General features: G+C 38.3%; 1 protein-coding gene across 2 annotated transcripts in view; it reads left to right on the forward strand.

Annotated features, from left to right (window-relative positions):
• Positions 1-19,918, forward strand: part of SCP2 (sterol carrier protein 2) — a 148,679-nt gene that overhangs the window by 86,529 nt on the left and 42,232 nt on the right. For both annotated transcript variants that reach the window (XM_036866648.1, XM_036866655.1), the window contains one exon: positions 8,852-9,005. In XM_036866648.1, coding sequence (XP_036722543.1) covers positions 8,852-9,005 — 154 coding nt within the window. The remainder of the gene's footprint in view (positions 1-8,851; positions 9,006-19,918) is intronic.

The following is a 19,918-nucleotide window of genomic DNA, read 5'->3' on the forward strand; positions in this document are numbered from 1 at the left end:
TTAACCTTATGGGGATTCCTTTGTATGTTATTTTTTTGTTTTTCCCTTGCTGCTTCTAATATTTTTTCTTGAATGTAATTTTTGTTAGTTTGATTAATAGGTGTCTTGGTGTATTTTTCCTAGGGTTTATCCTGTATGGGACTCTCTGTGCTTCCTGGACTTGGGTGACTGTTTCCTCTCCCATGTTAGGGAAGTTTTCGACTATAATCTCTTCAAATATTTTCTCTTTCTTTTTCTCTTCTTCTTCTGGGACCCCTATAATTCGAATGTTGGTGCATTTAGTGTTGTCCCAGAGGTCTCTGAGACTGTCCTCAGTTCTTTTCATTCTTTTTTTCTTTATTCTGCTCCTCAGCAGTTACTTCCAGCATTTTGTCTTCCAGCTCACTTACCCTTTCTTCTGCTTCAGTTATTCTGTTATTGATTCCTTCTAGTATTTTTCACTTCAGTTATTGTGTTGTTCATCTCTGTTTGTTTGTTCTTTAGTTCTTCTAGATCTTTGTTAAACATCTCTTGTATTTTCTCAGTCCGTGCCTCCATTCTGTTTCCAAGATTCTGGATCATCTTTACTATCATTACTCTGAGTTCTTTTTCAGGTAGGTTGCCTATTTCCTCTTCATTTATTTGGTCTTGTAGGTTTTTACCTTGCTCATTCATCTGTGCCATATTTTTTTGCCATCTCATTTTTTTTTTTTTTTTAATGAGTGGGATTGTGTTCCTGTCTTAATGGTTGTTTTGCTTGAGGCGTCCGACACTGGAGTTTGTAGGCTGTTGGGTAGAGCTGGGTCTTGGTGCTGAGATGAGGAACTCCATGAGACCTCACTCTGATGAATATTCCCTGGGGTCTGAGGTTCTCTGTTAGTCCAGTGGTTCGGATTCAGAGCTCCCACCAGAGGAGCTTCGGCCCGACCCCTGGCTTGTGAACCAAGATCCTGAAAGCCACGTGGGGTGGCAAAAAAAAAAAGAACAATAACAAAGTAAAAAATAAAATTAGATTAGGAAGCTAACAAGTATGTTAGAAAGAATATAAAAATAAAAAATATAGATGAATCAACAACCGGAAGGTATATCAGTACCCAATAGTAAAAAAGAGGAGGAGGGAAAAGAAAAGAATAAAAAGGGGGGAAAGGCATTGGCTGTGGAGGGCGGGGCCTAAGCAAGGGTGAGGTTTGGGCAGTGGGCAGGGCCTATGCTTAGGACCCAGAGGGCTGGAAAGGCCCTGGGGAATGTGGGGGGTGGGGCTTAGGCTCAAGGAACAGAAGGGGTCCAGGCGTGTCCCCCACCCCTGGTCTCAGAGGGTAGGGGACCTCAGCTGGGAGCCCAACAGGCTTCCTGGGTTCGAGTGGGTGGGGCGTTTGCCCCTTGGGTCTGGGAAGGGCCCTCCCGCCTGCCTCTCCTTATCTCCCTGGCCTCCTTCCTATGCTCCCAAGGACCCACACAGCCTGGAGGGGGCTTTGGAGGGCAGGGGACCAGCCTGGGAGCTCAGCAGGCTCCCCGGGCCCCAGTGGGCAGGGCAATCACCCTCTGCTCCTCTCCCCGTTCTCCCGGATGACTCCTCCCACCTGCCTCTCCTGATCTTCCCAGCCTCAGGGTCACTGATCCTGTCTGGCCTCCAGTTCTCCTCCCCACTCAGTCCCCCTACATCCTACCAGTTCACTTTGGGGTTCCTCCCGTCTCCTTGGGCATCAGAGTCCCCCACCAGCAGCTGGCATGTGCCCTAGTTGTGGGGAGACACTAACTCTGCGTCTTCCCACACTGCCATCTTCAACTGCACATATTTAAAATGTACAATTTAATAAGTTTGACATATATATCCACCTGTTAAACCATCACCATAGTCAAGATAGTGAACATGTCCATCAACCCCAAAAGTTTTGTCATATATACATCTTTGTAATCCCTCCCTCCAACTATTTCCCACCCCGCATCCCAAAGCAGTGTTTTCTGTCACTATAGATTAATTTGCATTTTCTAGAGTTTTGTATAAATGGAATTCTACAGTATGTTATTTTTCTTTTTGTCTGCCTGAGATTTGTCCATATTTTTGCATGTATTGATAGTTCATTCCTTTTTATTGCTGAGTAGTATTCCACTGTATGGATATATCATGTTTATTGTTGATGGACATTTGGGTTGTTTCTAGTTTTTGGCTATTACAAATAAAGCTACTGTGAACATTCATGTGTAAATCTTTGTATAAACACAGATTATATTTTCTCTTGTGTAAATACTTAGGAGTGGAATGACTGGATCATATGCCAGGTGTAGGTTTAACTTCTAAGAAACTGTCAAACTGAGGACTTCCCTGGTGGTCCAGTGGGTAAGACTCCATGCTATCAATGCAGGGGGCCCGGGTTCGATCCCTGGTTGGAGAACTAGATCCTGCATGCATGCCCCAACTAAGAAGTCCACATGCTGCAACTAAAGGATCCCGCATGCTGCAACTAAGACCCGGCGCAGCCAAAATAAGTAAATTAATTTAAAAAGACAACAAAAAAAGAAACTGTCAAACTGATTTCCAAAGTGGTCATACTGTTTCACCTTCCCACCAGCAGTGTATGAGAGTTCTAGTTCTTACACATCCTCGTCAGCACTTGGTATGGTCAGCTTTTTAAATTTTAGCCATTCTAATCAGTATGTAGTGGCATCTTCTTGTGGTTTTAATTTGCATTTTCCTACTGGCTAATGATGTTAAACAGTTTTTTATGTGCTTATTTGTCATCTGTATATCTTCTTCAATGAGTTTTGAGAGTTCTTTATATATCCTGTATACAAGTTCTTTACCAAATATATGCTTTGCAAAGATTTTCTCCCAGTCTGTGACTTTCCTTTTCATTCTCTTACTAGTGTCTTTTAAAGAGCAGAAGTTTTTAATTATGGTTAAGTCCTGTCTAAGACATCTTTGTCTAACCCTGGGTCACAAAGATCTTTTCCTATGTTTTCTCCTAGATGTTTTATACTTTAAGCCTTACATTTAGATCTGTGACCCATTTTGAATTAATTTTTATGTATGGCACAAAGTATGGATCCAAGTCCATTTTTTACATATGGATTTCCTGTTGTTGGAGTGCCACTTATTTATCTATACTTTGTCCACTGCACTGCCTTTGTCAAAAATCAGTTGTTCATAAATATGTGGGCATTATTTGTGGTGTGTCTTTTCTGTCCAGTTAATCTATGTGTCTGTCTTTACATGAGTACCGTACTGTTTTGATTACTTTACCTTTATAATTGTTCTTGATATTAGGTAGCCTTAGCCCTCCAACTTAATTCTGCTTTTTTAGAGTTGTTTGGCTATTCTAGCTCCTTTGTATTTTTATAGAAATTTTAGAATCAGCTTGTTGATTTCTACAAAAAATTCTCCTGGGATTTTTATTAGGATTATGTTGAATGTATAGATTTATCTGGGGGAGAATTGAGATTCAAACAATAGTGAATCTTCTGACTCATAAACAAAATATATGTCTCCATTTATTTACTTAAAAAAGTCTAACTTTTTTCAGAAATATATTATAGTTTTCACTGTACAGGTCTTGCACATATTTGTCAGATTATGGGGTAAATACTTAGGGGTAAATATTTGTCAGATTTACCCCTAAGTGTTTCATATTTTTGATGCTATTGTGAATGGTATTTTTTCAGTTTCAAGTTTTCATTGCTAGTATGTAGAAATACAGTCAATTTTTGTTTATTCATCTTATAGCCTTGCTAAAACTCACTTATTAATGCTAGTAGTTGTTTAAAAACTGCATGAGGTTTTCTATATAGACAATCATACTGTCTGTGAATAAAGACAGTTTTATGTTTTCCCCTTTATCTTCATGAAATGGCCTTCTTTGCTCTGGCAAGTCTTTGCTCTGAAATCTACTTTGGCTGATTTAATATGGCCACTCCAGCTTTCAAATTTTAACTAGTGCTAACATGGCATATCTTTTTCTATCTTTTTAGTTTTAACCTATTTGTGATTTTATATTTAAAGTGCATTGGCAGCATTTAGTTGGGTCTTGTTTTTTTTCTCCACACTGACAATCTCTGTCTTTGATTGGGGTGTTTAGGCTATTTATATTTGATGTGATTATTAGTATGGCTATTTGTGTTCTCTTTGTCCCAGCTGTTCTTTATTCCCATTTCTCTCTTTTTATCACCCTACTTTTGGATTATGTTTTATTTCTCCATTTTACCTTTACTATCATAGCCTATCTTCAAGTGTTATTATACGAGTTCACTAATAGTAAAAGAACCCTACAACAGTATACTTCCATTTCTCCTGTCCAGGCCTTATAATACTGTAGTTGTAAATTTTTCTTTTACATATGTTTTAAACCCCACAAGAAATTATTTTTGTTTAAATAATCAGTTATCTCCTAAAGAGATTAAACAATAAGAAAACCTTATCTATTTAAGGTTAATGTAGTTACCACTTCATTCCTTTGTGTAAATTCATATTTCCATCTGCTATCATTTTCTTACTGCCTAAAGGATTTCCTTTAACATTTATAGTGTGGGTGTTACAGTATGGTGATGAATTCTTTCAGCTTATTTTGTCTGAAAATATCCTTGTTACTTTTGTTCTTGAAATATATTGTACATTTGATAGCATTCTAGGTTGATAATTTTGTAACTTTTGGAGGGAAAAACTGACCTTAATAAATGTGCATTTTTCAGTGTATGCTGAGTCTGTTAACGCTTTTTGCTCTTTAAAGCTCAACAAATCTTTGCTTTCTCAAAAAGCCAGGCTCCAACAATAGAAAAACTGGCTTTTTAATCTGTTTATGCTAAGGTCTTTAGATGTCTAATTTGAAACTAAAGCTAAATTATGACTTTTTTGTACTTGACTGCTTAATGGTGTAGGGAGAGTTATGGGTTCAAGGAAGCAAGAGGAAGAAAAGACCTCGGGTAATATCTCAAGATATTATTCTCTGTAGTTTTTCCATTCTGTGGCTTTCCATAGCACTTAGTACTTATCTTTATTAGCACTTCATATTACACTGTGAATTCTTTGTATCTTCAATACTTAATGGAGTGCTTGATACATGTTTGAATAGTTTATTTTCAGTAGCAACCAGACTATATAACTATGTAGCTGAGTCCTAGGCTAATTATTTTTATATAAAAAGATTGACCAACATCTTGTTAGGAAATTTTTGCAGCAAGATGGTAGTAAAATGAAGTAACAAGGTTAAACATTTTTTTTTCCCTTCATAAGAGACTTTAAGAAGGACATTAATTACTGTTTGAATATACTACTTTGACAGGATGCCCATTCCTATGTCCCTCCACAGTTTATAAGTATGTCATGTTCATGTTTGATAGTTTATTTTTTTTCCAAGGAGAGGAAAAATATGGTCTTTAATTCAGTGCCAGAAGTTATCCAAGGAAGGAAAAATTTTAAAAAGTGTTGCTCATATAGTTTATGCTTTCATAACTATCTTCTGCGTCTTCTTGGCAGGTAGATTTCTGAGGCCAACTTTTGACTTCCACCTTCACAAATCTAGATTCTAGAAATGCAAGAAATGCCAGGTTATTCTGAAAGCAGATAACCAGAAAGCTCATATAATCAATATGTTTTCTCACTGTCGTCTTTTGTTAAAAGTGAATAAATAAGTTAACATGGATCTTTATTCCCTCCCTCCCTTCTTCCTTTTTTTGCCACATGTGAGTTAAGCAAATCATGAGTAGAGATTTAACACAGTGTACCACATCTTCTACAGTATCAGTGGTGTGGTGTGACTGAGATTATTGCAAAATCTGGTGCTTCCAGTACATTCATGTTCTCTCTCTCTCCCTCCTTCTCTCCCCCTCACTCTCTCCCTTTCTGCCTGCCTCCCTCCCCCAACTCCCTCTCTCCCTCTTCACCCCCTTCTCTCTCACTCTCACTGGCTGTCTTGAGCACTCTCTAGCCTTATTCACTTAACTTTCTATTCCTTAAGCAGGCTGTGTACCTTTATATGCCTATCTTATTTATTAGATCTTCTGAGCCTTGAGCAGTGTCAGCACATATTAGGCATTCAGTAAATATTTGTTGGATGGATGGGTAGATGAATATCTAAAGGGTTCCTTGCATTTTTACTAAGATTATGTCATAAACATTTTCCTAAATTATTAAAAATTTTGTATACATCATTTTATTTTTTTATTTTTTTATTTTTAAAAATTATTTATTTATTTATTTATTTATTTATGGCTCTGTTGGGTCTTTGTTTCTATGCGAGGGCTTTTCTCTAGTTGTGGCAAGCGGGGGCCACTCTTCATCGCGGTGCGCGGGCCTCTCACTATTGCGGCCTCTCTTGTTGTGGAGCACAGGCTCCAGACACGCAGGCTCAGTAGTTGTGGCTCACGGGCCTAGTTGCTCCGCAGCATGTGGGATCTTCCCAGACCAGGGCTCGAACCCGTGTCCCCTGCATTGGCAGGCAGATTCTCAACCACCGTGCCACCAGGGAAGCCCCTGTATACATCATTTTAAATAGGAACATAGTACTTTGTCATATGGATAGATCATAATTTATATAACCATTCCCCAGTTATTTCACTTGTAGATTATCTAGTTTTTCACTGGTCTAAGAATGTGATAAACAGATAGCTTTGTGTGTAAGACTTTTCCTATGCTTGATTATTTCCATAGAATGGTTTTCAAGGCATTTTAAATGCTCTTAATAATTTTGTACATTGCTTTCCAAAAAGGTTGTACCAGTTTGAAGTTTTACCCTTACTGTATGAAGGTGGCTGTCATGCCATAGTCTCCCCAGCATTGATTAGTTCCATGTTTAAACATCCTGACCAATGTGATTGGTTAAAACAGTATCTTTCTATTTGATCAAGGTAAAGTTGAGTATTTTTCTCAAATATTTGTAAACTATGTATATTTACTCTTTGGGGAAGAGAACTAGCCCTATTTCCCCACCCACATATACATAAGACCAGTCTGAATACTTTTTTTGGTCTTATGTATTCATAAATGTTTAAGCTTTTTGTATGGCAGATTTCAAGTAAAACTGATTGCCCCAAAGTTTGGATATATTAGTAGAATTATTCACTTTGACCTTAATATTCAAAATGTTCACAATTCAAAAAATCATTACAAGATGTAGAATTACCTATTTTAAAACAGTGTTTGAAATATATATTCTGTAAAAATATGTAGACATTGCTTAGAAAGGAGAAATGGCAGTTAAATTTCTTGAGAAGGTTGGGGTTATACAGAAAACTGTCATAGGTATTCGGGAATCAGACGTTGTGATTGGGGGTGTGGGTGGAAGAACAGACATTTATAGGTAGACTGGTTTGCTCTGCCTCCAGGACAATGAAACCAGTCTATCCAACATTCTTAACCAAGCTATCCTTGAATAGCTGGTGTGGGAGAAAAACAAATGTACATCAGGAGACTTGGCTTCTAATCTCAACTCTGGAATTAGCCTGATTTGTGACCATTCACAAATTACTTAATCTTACAGTTTCTCATTGCTACCTTTGTAACTAAGCAAGGGCTCCTGTGCCCATGGCTTGGCGCAGAAAGCAAACTCTGATAGTGGGTGTTTGCAGCAAAGTAAGGGTTTATTTGCAGGGCGCCAAGAAAGGGAGTGGGAGACAAGTCTCAAATCCACTCCATCTTGGTCTTTGAGTTAGGGATGTTTTAAAAGGGAAGAACAAGGAAACTGGAATTAATCATCGTCTCAAGACATTTCTGTGACATTTCTTTTTTTTTTTCACTATTGAACATGTGTATTTTTTTATTAATTAATTTTTATTGGAGTATAGTTGATTTACAATGTTGTATTAGTTTCTGCTGTACAGCAAAGTGAATCAGTTATACATATACATATATATCCACTCTTTTTTAGATTCTTTTCCCATATAGGTCATTACAGAGTATTGAGTAGAGTGCTATACAGTAGGTTCTTATTAGTTATCTATTTTATATATAGTAGTGTATATATGTGTGACATTTCTTAATCATGGTTTTGGGAGTCAGAATGTGTCTGGTTTATGATTCTCTGGCCAGGTGGTCCATGGCTCTGGGGGTTGTGAGCTCATCTTGCCTGGAAAAACAACTTGAGTTTGTATGATGGTATCTACAACAGCAATTTTAATACAGTAATGATGTTATTAACAGCAGCAATCTTAGTCAACTGACTCTGATTTATTAGTGTTCAGTTAGCACAGGATTGAGGGGACAAGAAAGGGATTGAGGTCAGAGGAGACAAGTAAGGGAATAAAGTTTTGGATGGAGAGATTAATCATAAACTCAGTAAGGGAACTCAGTTTTAGGGGGGCTTGGTTTCAACATTATTTAGTTCTCTCCAGCTCTAAAAATCTCTGATTTTATTATCCAGAGGACAAAATGCTATTTTTGTGAATCCAGTGCTATTTTTGGAATAGCTGTGAATAGGTCTGGAAAACCTTCTTTCTAGGAACTTTTTGAGGAGAATAATAGGAAAATTTCCCATACCAGCTAAATATTTTAGGGAAAGTTAACTCCCAAGTCCTAGATTATATTCTTTTGGTACATTAAAAATGGTAAAATTAAATTATTTTTATGCTGTTTTGCCTCAGCCAGAGAACGGTATATTCAGTGTTTTCTCTTTCAACATTGCCAAAAAATGGCAGGTTGGATAAATTTAAAGAGCACAGGGAATTTCTGAAGCCTGAATATTGTCTAAATACAGAGATTACTTAGGGAGAAAAAATAGCTAGCTGCAAAAACCCTCCACGCTTTTAAGAGAAGTTCTTACTTAGGCAAACGTCGTCTTGGCTGAATAAAATGGTGTAGTTAAAAGTCACAATTAAACGTTAGCCCTTGTCTACCTTTAGCTTTCTAAACCAACGGAATCTGCCTGTTCTGCGTTCGATTTGTTAGGTCTGGCTCAGTGCGCTGAACTCTGCTGGCAGCTGAGAGGGGAAGCCGGAAAAAGGCAAGTTCCTGGTGCAAAGGTTGCTCTGCAGCATAATTTAGGCCTCGGAGGAGCAGTAGTTGTCACGCTGTACAAGATGGGTTTTCCTGAAGCTGCCAGGTAAGTGACATTGTGGGTTTTGTCTGGCAATGAACCCTTCTGACTTTTCACAACTGATGACGTTGTACAAGTAAAAAAGTCCTAATTTTATTGTCTTAGTACTCAAAGAACAAGTATTTTATTACCTTGCTTTAATAGCATGGTTTTAAAACTTTAAAACTGGCAATTAACTTTTAAACTTAACTAGCCTTAGGAAAGTTTTGTTTAAAAAGAAGGCAGCATAGTCAAAAGAGAGTGCTGAACTAGAAGCCAGAGCTGGCTGGGCACTTGTCTCAACCCTGCCAACCTGAGTAATTTTAATTCAGGCAAGTCATTTTTTGGTTTCCTTTCCCACAATTTGCTTTCTCCCCCTAGCGTCCCGGGCTTCTGAGGTTATTGGGAGAAAGTTATCAAATATGCTGATTGTATCTCTGCAGATTTCTGTTTCTGAATCCAGCTAAGCCCTCACTGCTGCTAGAATCCTGTTTGTCTCCTGCTGATTTTCTTCCTGCCCTTGTCAAATGCCTGTGCTCCTCAGATCTCCAAGCACTTTCTTTTCCAACCCTTTTCAGGATCCCTCAACTTCCTTGCTCTTCTCTCAGAGAAGTGCTCATCCTTTTTTCCCCCCGAGGAAAAAAGTCCCTTTTCCTTTCCAAGGCCCATCTTTCCTCTTTGCATGCTTTTGTTTCCAACCACTTTCTGTAACTTTGTTCCAGATATTAAGTATACCTTCTTTCTTTTGAATCTTTCCATTTTTACCTTTCTGTTGACTCCTTTCGCTCTGTCAGCAAACATGTTCATGTCTTCCATATTCTAAAACTCTGCTTTTCTCCTTACCTTAATTATTCTCTTTCACGATAAGCCTTTTATATTGAGCCACTTTTGTTTTTCTACTCTGAAATGTCTTAAGTTTAGTTTTTGATCTCACCACTGAGGTCAGGTAAGGCCACCAATGATCTGATTATGATATGTTCTTGATATTTTCTATCTTTATTCTCTTAACCCTGCTGTAGCTTTCAACACTAATTGGCTCCCTTTTCTCTCCTGAAGTTCTTGGTAATTTTGTATTCATTTTTTCACACTTTTGGTTCCACAAAGGATATGTGAACACTTTTTTACAGAGTCCATTATATTCTCATGTTTTGTAAACTCTTGAATCTTTTCTCTCTGTCCTTTCTTCTTTCATGCTGGAATATTAGTTCTGTGTGAAAATTCTATCTTCCAGTTAAGGCCAGTCTTAGGTACCATCTTCCTTTGAATATCCACAGCACTTTGTAACTCTTGGGTCCCTATCCGATTTTTGTTTAGTTGTAGAGTATCTACGTTGTTTTGTATCTTGTTTGTTATGTGAAATCCTTGAGATCTAAGACTGATTCTCCTCACCCCTCTGAGGATCTCTCTTACAGTGAGTAAATGTTTATTGAATGGGATCAAATAAAAAGATGTTAAGATGTTGAATTTTAAGTTTCCTCCTAAGTCTGATTCATTGGTTCTGTATCGTCCTCTCGAATTCCATCTAGTTCATATTTGGAGTTGAAAACCCTCAGTAAAAGCCAAACTATAAAGAGCTACCAGAGTCATCATATAGTATAGCTGTCTAATTTGCTCAGAATAGAAGATTATGCATTTAGGGCAATAAATTCTATTTTAAACATGGAATTCTCATAGTTCTTTTTTTTTTTTAAACATCTTTATTGGAGTATAATTGCTTTACAGTGGTGTGTTAGTTTCTGCTGTACAGCAAAGTAAATCAGCTATATGTATACATATACCCCCATATCCCCTCCCTCTTGCGTCTCCCTCCCACCCTCCCTATCCCACCCCTCTGGGGGGACACAAAGCACTGAGCTGATCTCTCTGTGTTATGCAACTGCTTCCCACTAGCTAGCTATTTTACATTTGGTAGTGTATATATGTCAATGCTACTCTCTCACTTCATCCCACTTTATACTTCCCCCTCCCCGTGTCCTCAAGTCCATTCTCTACATCTGCATCTTTATTCCTGTCCTGCCCCTAGGTTCTTCAGAACCATTTTTGTTGTCTTTTCTTTAGATTCCATATATATGTGTTAGCATATGTTATTTGTTTTTCTCTTTCTCACTTACTTCACTCTGTATGACAGTCTCTAGGTCCATCCACCTCACTGCAAATACTCAATTTTGTTTCTTTTTATGGCTGAGTAATATTCCATTGTATATATGTACCACATCTTCTTTATCCATTCATCTCTTGATGGGCACTTAGATTGCTTCCACGTCCTGGCTATTGTAAATAGTGCTGCAATGAACATTGTGGTACATGACTCTTTGTGAAGTATGGTTTTCTCAGGGTACATGCCCAGTAGTGGGATTGCTGGGTCATATGGTAGTTCTATCTTTAGTTTTTAAAGGAACCTCCATACTGTTCTCCACAGTGGCTGTATCAGTTTACATTCCCACCAACAGTGCAAGAGCATTCCCTTTTCTCCACACCCTCTCCAGCATTTATTGTTTGTAGATTTTTTGATGATGGCCATTCTGACCAGCATGAAGTGATATCTAATTGTAGTTTTGATTTGCATTTCTCTAATGATTAGTGATGTTGAGCATCCTTTCATGTGTTTGTTGGCAATCTGTATATCTTCTTTGGAGAAATGTCTGTTTAGGTCTTCTGCCCATTTTTGGATTGGGTTGTTTGTTTTTTTGATATTGAGTTGCATGAACTGCTTGTATATTTTGGAGATTAATCCTTTGTCAGTTGCTTCGTTTGCAAATATTTTCTCCCATTCTGAGGGTTGTCTTTTTGTCCTGTTTATAGTTTCCTTTGCTGTGCAAAAGCTTTTAAGTTTCATTAGGTCCCATTTGTTTATTTTTGTTTTTCTTTCCCTTTCTCTAGGGAGTGGGTCAAAAAGGATCTTGCTGTGATTTATGTCATAGAGTGTTCTGCCTATGTTTTCCTCTAAGAGTTTGATAGTGTCTGGCCTTACATTTAGGTCTTTAATCCATTTTGCATTTATTTTTGTGTATGGTGTTAGGGAGTGTTCTAATTTCAGTCTTTTACATGTAGCTGTCCAGTTTTCCCAGCACCACTTATTGAAGAGACTGACTTTTCTCCATTGTATATCCTTGCCTCCTTTGTCATAGATTAGTTGACCATAGGTGAATGGGTTTATCTCTGGGCTTTCTATCCTGTTCCATTGATCTGTATTTCTGTTTTTGTGCCAGTACAATATTGTCTTGATTACTGTAGCTTTGTAGTATAGTCTGAAGTCAGGGAATCTGCTTCCTCCAGCTCCGTTTTTTTCCCACAAGACTGCTTTGGCTATTCGGGGTCTTTAGTGTCTCCATACAAATTTTAAGATTTTTTGTTCTAGTTCTGTAAAAAATGCCATTGATAATTTGATAGGGATTGCATTGAATCTGTAGATTGCTTTGGGTAGTATAGTCATTTTCACAATATTGATTCTTCTAATCCAAGAACATGGTATATCACTCCATCTATTTGTATCATCTTTAATTTCTTTCATCAGTGTCTTATAATTTTCTGCATACAGGTCTTTTGTCTCCTTTGGTAGGTTTATTCCTAGATATTTTATTCTTTTTGTTGCAATGGTAAATGGGAGCATTTTCTTAATTTCACTTTCAGATTTTTCATCATTACTGTATAGGAATGCAAGAGATTTCTGTGCATTAATTTTGTATCCTGCTACTTTACCAAATTCATTGATTAGCTCTAGTAGTTTTCTGGTAGCATCTTTAGGATTCTCTATGTGTAGTATCATGTCATCTGCAAACAGTGACAGTTTTACTTCTTACCAATTAGGATTCCTTTTATTTCTTTTTCTTTTCTGATTGTTGTGGCTAAAACTTCCAAAACTATGTTGAGTAATAGTGGTGAGAGTGGGCAACCTTGTCTTGTTCCTGATCTTAGAGGTAATGGTTTCAGTTTTTCACCATTGAGAACAATGCTGGCTATGGGTTTGTCATATATGGCCTTTATTATGTTGAGGTAAATTCCCTCTGTGCCTACTTTCTGGAGGGTTTTTATCATAAATGGGTGTTGAATTTTGTCAAAAGCTTTTTCTGCATCTATTGAGATGATCATATGGTTTTTATCCTTCAGTGTGTTAATATGATGTATCACATTGATTGATTTGTGTATATTGAAGAACCTTTGCATTCCTGGGATAAACCCCACTTGATCATGGTGTGTGATCCCTTTAATGTGCTGTTGGATTCTGTTTGCTAGTATTTTTTTGTTGTTGTTCAGTATTGCATCTATGTTCATCAGTGATATTGGTCTGTAGTTTTCTTTTTTTTGTGACATCTTTGTCTGGTTTTGGTATCAGACTGATGGTGGCCTTGTAGAATGAGTTTGGGAGTGTTCTTCCCTCTGCTATATTTTGGAAGAGTTTGAGAAGGATAGGTGTTAGCTCTTTTCTAAATGTTTGGTAGAATTGGCCTGTGAAGCCATCTGGTCCTGGACTTTTGTTTGTTGGAAGATTTTTAATCACAGTTTCAATTTTAGTGCTCATGATTGGTCTGTTTTTATTTTCTATTTCTTCCTCGTTCAGTCTCAGAAGTTATGCTTTTCTAAGAATTTGTCCATTTCTTTCAGGTTGTCTATTTTATTGGCATATAGTTGCTTGTAGTAATCTCTTATGATCCTTTGTATTTCTGCAGTGTCAGTTGTTACTTCTCCTTCTTCATTTCTAATTTTATTGATTTGAGTCTTCTCCCTCTTTTTCTTGATGAGTCTGGCTAATGGTTTGTCAATTTTGTTTATCTTCTCAAAGAACCAGCTTTTAGTTTTATTGATCTTTGCTATCGTTTCCTTCATTTCTTTTTCATTTATTTCTGATCTGATCTTTATGATTTCTTTCCTTCTGCTAACTTTGGCGGTTTTTTGTTCCTCTTTCTCTGATTGCTTTAGGTGTAAGGTTAGGTTGTTTGTTTGAGATGTTTCTTGCTTCATGAGGTAGGATTTTATTGCTATAAAATTCCGTTTTAGAACTGCTTTTGCTGCATCCCGTAGGTTTTGAGTCATCGTGTTTTCGTTGTCATTTGTTTCTAGGTATTTTCTGATTTCTTCTTTGATTTCTTCAGTGATCTCTTGGTTATTTAGTAGTGTATTGTTTAGCCTCCATGTGTTTGTATTTATTACAGATTTTTTTGTGTAATTGATATCTAGTCTCATAACGTTGTAGCTGGTAAAGATACTTGATAGGATTTCAATTTTCTTAAATTTACTGAGGCTTGATTTGTGACCCAAGATATGATCTATCCTGGAGAATGTTCCATGAGCACTTGAGAAGAAAATGTATTCTCTTGTTTTTGGATGGAATGTCCTATAAATAGCAATTAAATCTATCTGGTCTGTTGCATCATTTAAAGCTTGTGTTTCCTTATTTATTTTCATTTTAGATGATCTGTCCATTGGTGAAAGTGGGGTGTTAAAGTCCCCTACTATGATTGTGTTACTGTCGATTTCCCCTTTTATGGCTGTTAGCATTTGCCTTGTATATTGAAGTGCTCCTATGTTGGGTGCATAAATATTTACAATTGTTAATATCTTCTTGGATTGATCTCTTGATCATTATGTAGTGTCCTTCTTTGTCTCTTGTAATACTCTTTATTTTAAAGTCTATTCTGTCTGATATGAGAATTGCTACACCAGCTTTCTTTTGATTTCCATTTGCATGGAATATCTTTTTCCATCCCCTCACTTTCAGTCTGTATGTGCCCCTAGGTCTGAAGTGGGTCTCTTGTAGACAGCATATATACAGGTCTTGTTTTTGTATCCATTCAGCCAGTCTGTGTCTTTTGGTGGGAGCATTTAATCCATTTACATTCAAGGTTATTATCGATATGTATGTTCCTATTACCATTTTCTTAATTGTTTTGGGTTTGTTATTGTAGGTCTTTTCCTTCTCTTGTGTTTCCTGCCTAGAGAAGTTCCTTTAGCATTTGTTGTAAAGCTGGTTTGGTGGTGCTGAATTCTCTTAGCTTTTGCTTGTCTGTAAAGTTTTTAATTTCTCCGTTGAATCTGAATGAGATCCTTGCTGGGTAGAGTAATCTTGGTTGTAGGTTTTTCCCTTTCATCACTTATTTAAATATGTCCTGCCACTCCCTTCTGGCTTGCAGAGTTTCTGCTGAAAGATCAGCTGTTAACCTTATGGGGATTCCCTTGTATGTTATTTGTTGGTTTTCCCTTGCTGCTTTTAATATTTTTCCTTTGTATTTAATTTTTGATAGTGTGATTAATATGTGTCTTGGCGTGTTTCTCCTTGGATTTATCCTGTATGGTACACTCTGTGCTTCCTGCACTTGATTGACTATTTCCTTTCCCATATTATGGAAGTTTTCAACTGTAATCTCTTTAAATATTTTTTCAGTCCTTTTTTTTCTCTTCTTCTTCTGGGACCCCTATAATTCGAATGTTGGTGCATTTAATGTTGTCCCAGAGGTCTCTGAGACCGTCCTCAATTCTTTTCATTCTTTTTTCTTTATTCTACTCTATGGTAGTTATTTCCACTATTTTATCTTCCAGGTCACTTATCTGTTCTTCTGCCTCAGTTATTCTGCTATTGATTCCTTCTAGAGAATTTTTAATTTCATTTATTGTGTTGTTCATCATTGTTTGTTTGCTCTTTAGTTCTTCTAGGTCCTTGTTAAACAGTTCTTGTATTTTCTCCATTCTATTTCCAAGATTTTGGATCATCTTTACTGTCATTACTCTGAATTCTTTTTCAGGTAGGCTGCTTATTTCCTCCTCATTTGTTTGGTCTGGTGGGTTTTTACCTTGCTCCTTCATCTGCTGTGTGTTTCTCTGTCTTCTTATTTTGCTTAACTTACTGTGTTTGAGGTCTCCTGTTTGCAGGCTGCAGGTTTGTAGTTCTCATTGTTTTTGTTGTCTGCCCCCAGTGGCTAAGGTTGGTTCAGTGGGTTGTGTAGGCTTCCTGGTGGAGGGGACTGGTGTCTGTGTTCTGGTGGATGAAACTGGATCTTGTCTTTCTGGTGAGCAGGACCACGTCCGGTGGTGTGTTTTGGGGTGTCTGTGAACTTATTATGATTTTAGGCAGCCTGTGTGCTCATGGGTGGGGTTGTGTTCCTGTCTTGCTAGTTGTTTGCCATAGGGTGTCCAGCACTGTAGCTTGCTGGTTGTTGAGTGGAGCTGGGTCTTAGAGTTGAGATGGAATCTCTGTGAGAGCTTTCACCATTTGACATTACATGGGGCCAGTATGTCTCTGGTGGACCAATTTCCTGAACTTGGCTCTCCCACCTCAGAGGCTCAGGCCTGACACCCGGCCAGAGCACCAAGACCGTGTCAGCCACTCACCTCAGAAGAAAAGGGAGAAAAAAAAGGAAAGAAAGAAAGAAAAAAATAAATAAATAAAATAAAGTTTTTTAAAAAAAGCTCTTAAAAGTAAAAAAGTTATTAAAAATAAGAAAGAAAAAAGCGAACAACCAAACCAAAAAACAAATCCACCAACGTTAACAAGTGCTAAAAACTATACAAAAACAAAAATAAAAACAAAAAGTGGACAGACAGAACCCTAGGACAAATGGTAAAACCAAAGCTATACAGACAAAATCACACAAAGAAGCATACACATATACACTCACAAGAAGGGAAAAAGGAAAAAATATATATATTAAAAAAAAAAAAAGGAAGAGGGCAACCAAATCAATAAACAAATCTACCAATGGTAATAAGCTCTAAATACTAAACTAAAATAAACATAAAACCAGAAACAAATTAGATGCAGAAAGCAAACCCCGAGTCTACAGTTGCTCCCCAAGTCCGCTGCCTCAATTTTGGGATGATTCGTTGTCTATTCAGGTATTCTACAGATACAGGGTACATCAAGTTGACTGTGGAGGTTTAATCCGCTGCTCCTGAGGCTGCTGGGAGAGATTTCCCTTCCTCTTCTTTGTTCGCACTGCTCGTGGGGTTCAGCTTTGGATTTGGCCCCACCTTTGTGTGTAGGTCGCCTAAGGGCTCCTGTTCTTTGTTCAGACAGGACAGGGTTAAAGGAACAGCTGCTTCGGGGGCTCTGGCTCACTCAGGCCGGGGGGAGGGAGGGGTACGGATGCAGGGCAAGCCTGTGGCGGCAGAGGCCAGCACGATGTTGCAACAGCCTGAGGTGTGCCGTGTGTCCTCCCAGGGAATTTGTCCCTGGATCACGTGACCCTGGCAGTGGCGGGCTGCGCAGGCTCCTGGGAGGGGAGGTGTGGAGAGTGACCTGTGCTCGCACACAGGCTTCTTGGTGGCTGCAGCAGTAGTCTTAGCATTTCATGCCTGTCTCTGGTGTCCACGCCGATAGCCGTGGCTCGTGCCCATCTCTAGCTCGTTTAGGCGGTGCTCTGAATTCCCTCTCTTCGCGCACCCTGAAACAATGGTCTCTTGCCTCTTAGGCAGTTCCAGACTTTTTCCCGGACTCCCTCCCGGCTAGCTGTGGCGCACTAGCCCCCTTCAGGCTGTGTTCACACAGCCAACCCCAGTCCTCTCCCTGGGATCTGACCTCCGAAGCCCCAGCTTCAGCTCCCAGCCCCCGCCCGTCCCGGTGGGTGAGCAGACAAGCCTCTCAGGCTGGTGAGTGCTGGTCGGCAGCGATCCTTTGTGCGGGAGTATCTCCGCTTTGCCCTCCGTACCCCTGTTGTTGCACTTTCCTCCGTGGTTCTGAAGCTTCCCCCCCTCCACCCCCCGTCTCCGCCAGTGAAGGGGCTTCCTAGTGTGTGGAAACTCTTCCTCCTTCACAGCTCCCTCCCACTGGTGCAGGTCCTGTCCCTATTCTTTTGTGTCTGTTTTTTCCTTTTTTTTTTGGCCCTACCCAGGTACGTGGGGAGTTTCTTGCCTTTTGGGAAGTCTGAGGTCTTGTGCCAGCATTCAGTAGGTGTTCTGTAGGAGTTGTTCCACATGTAGATGTATTTTTGATGTATTTGTGGGGAGGAAGGTGATCTCCACGTCTTAGTCCTCCGCCATCTTGAAGGTCCCTCCTCATAGTTCTTTTATTTTCAGGAGACTAAATAATTGGGAGATAGAATTGTTCATGATAACTATAGTTGATATTTCTGGGAAGCCAGAAGAATGAAAAAATCCAGATGATATATTAATGACTGAAAGAAATTGGCTTCAACTATTGAAGATATTTTTGATAGTTTTAGTGATAGAACATATCCCACTTCAAAGGCCAAAGCTGGGAAAATAATTCTAACTCTGCTGGTGCAGGTATAGTTTTAAAATGAGGATTTGTTTTAAACTAAGTGATTTTAAGGTACTCATTGCACATGATCTGATTTCCTTAGTTTCTCGTTTAGCTAACTTTGATGGAGCAGCTGCTACATGCTTAGGCCCCTAAGTATGGTCCTCTGAGTAAATGGGGAAGGCAGACATACCTTTTTCAAAATGCTATAGAAGCCCGGAGGAAAAAATTAGTATGAAGGACCTAAATTTGAACTGGGATGACTAGGATTGCCCAGCAAAAGGGTAGAGGAAGGGCATCCCAGGCCTGTACATAGGTACAGCGATTTGAAAATATAAGAGTGGTTGTCCTGTGTGGGTAGAGGGTAGATTATTTTGTTGTGCCTGGGTAGAGGGGCAGAGTCAGTAATACATAGGTGACAGGAAATGCAGCTGTAACAGTAGATTGGATCAAGGTTTTGAAATGCTTCCAATGTTATGCTCAGGAGTTTGAAATTTATCCTACAGAATATGAGTTTTAGCAAAAGATTATGTGATTATATTGCACTTTACTTTAGGTAGATCAGTCTGGTATTACTTTGAGTTGAGTGGTGGAGGGACCAGAGGCCAGGAATCCTTAGGAAGCAGTTGCAGTAGTGTGGATAAGAAATGTTTAGTGCTGCAACAGGGACCATGAAAATGAAGAGGAAATGAAGAACTGTGACCAATTGAATTTAATTTACAGTTAAACTTTCCTTTAGACCACTTTTGAATATAAGTATTGACTCTGTATTATAACATCCTATTCATTTTATGTAAGACACAGACTGAGGATAGATTTGCATTCTGTATTCTGTTAAGTGAAACCTGTTTTTAAAACCCAACTTTGTTTTGTTTTTTCTATTTTTAATTAAGGTATAAAAATTTACATACAGAGAAAGTCCCCCTGTTTAGTGCATAGTTCTATAAGTTTTGACAAACATATACAGTCAAGTAACTACCACCATAATCAAGATACAGGACAATTGCATCACCCACCAGAATTCCTTGTTCGCCTTTGTAGTCAGCCCTTCCCCCATCTTCCATTCCTTGGCAACCACTGATCTATTTTCTGCCCCTTTCCAGAATATCATGTGAATAGAATCAAAAAGCCTTTGAGTCTGGCTCCTTTCACTAGCATAATGCATTTGAGATTCATTCATGTTATTGTGTGTATGAGTAATCTGTTCCTTTTTATTGCTTAGTGGTATTCATTTGTATGGATGTACCACAGTTTATCCATTCCCTGGTTGAGGTATATTTGGATTACTCCAGTTTTTCTTTTTTTAATGGAAAATTGTCTAAGTTAGCTTGAAAGTTTAACTCAACAGGTGAAAACCCTAAGTGATATAAGAAGTTAAAAGTTAGAAGTAAAAATTGTACCCATGTATGTGTGCTCATAAACAAGGACTAGAGGAAGCAATGTGGAAAAAATGAATATAGGAAACTTGTTGGTAGTAGTGAGATTGTAGGTGATTAGCCTTTTATTTTCTTAATTTTCTATTTTAATTAGAAACCTTGATTTTGACATAATTTCAAACATACATGGAAAAATTACAGGAACAGTACAAGGAACTCCCATATACCTTGTACTCAGATTCACTGATTGTTTATATTTTGCCTCATTTGCTTCATCATTTTTCTACATGCATATATATATGCATATATACATATATATATGCATGTTTTTTCTGAAATGTTTGAAAGTTGGAGACATTATGTTCTTTTACCCT

The sequence above is a fragment of the Balaenoptera musculus genome, chromosome 1, assembly GCF_009873245.2.
Source record: "Balaenoptera musculus isolate JJ_BM4_2016_0621 chromosome 1, mBalMus1.pri.v3, whole genome shotgun sequence".
NCBI classification, from domain to species: domain Eukaryota; kingdom Metazoa; phylum Chordata; class Mammalia; order Artiodactyla; family Balaenopteridae; genus Balaenoptera; species Balaenoptera musculus.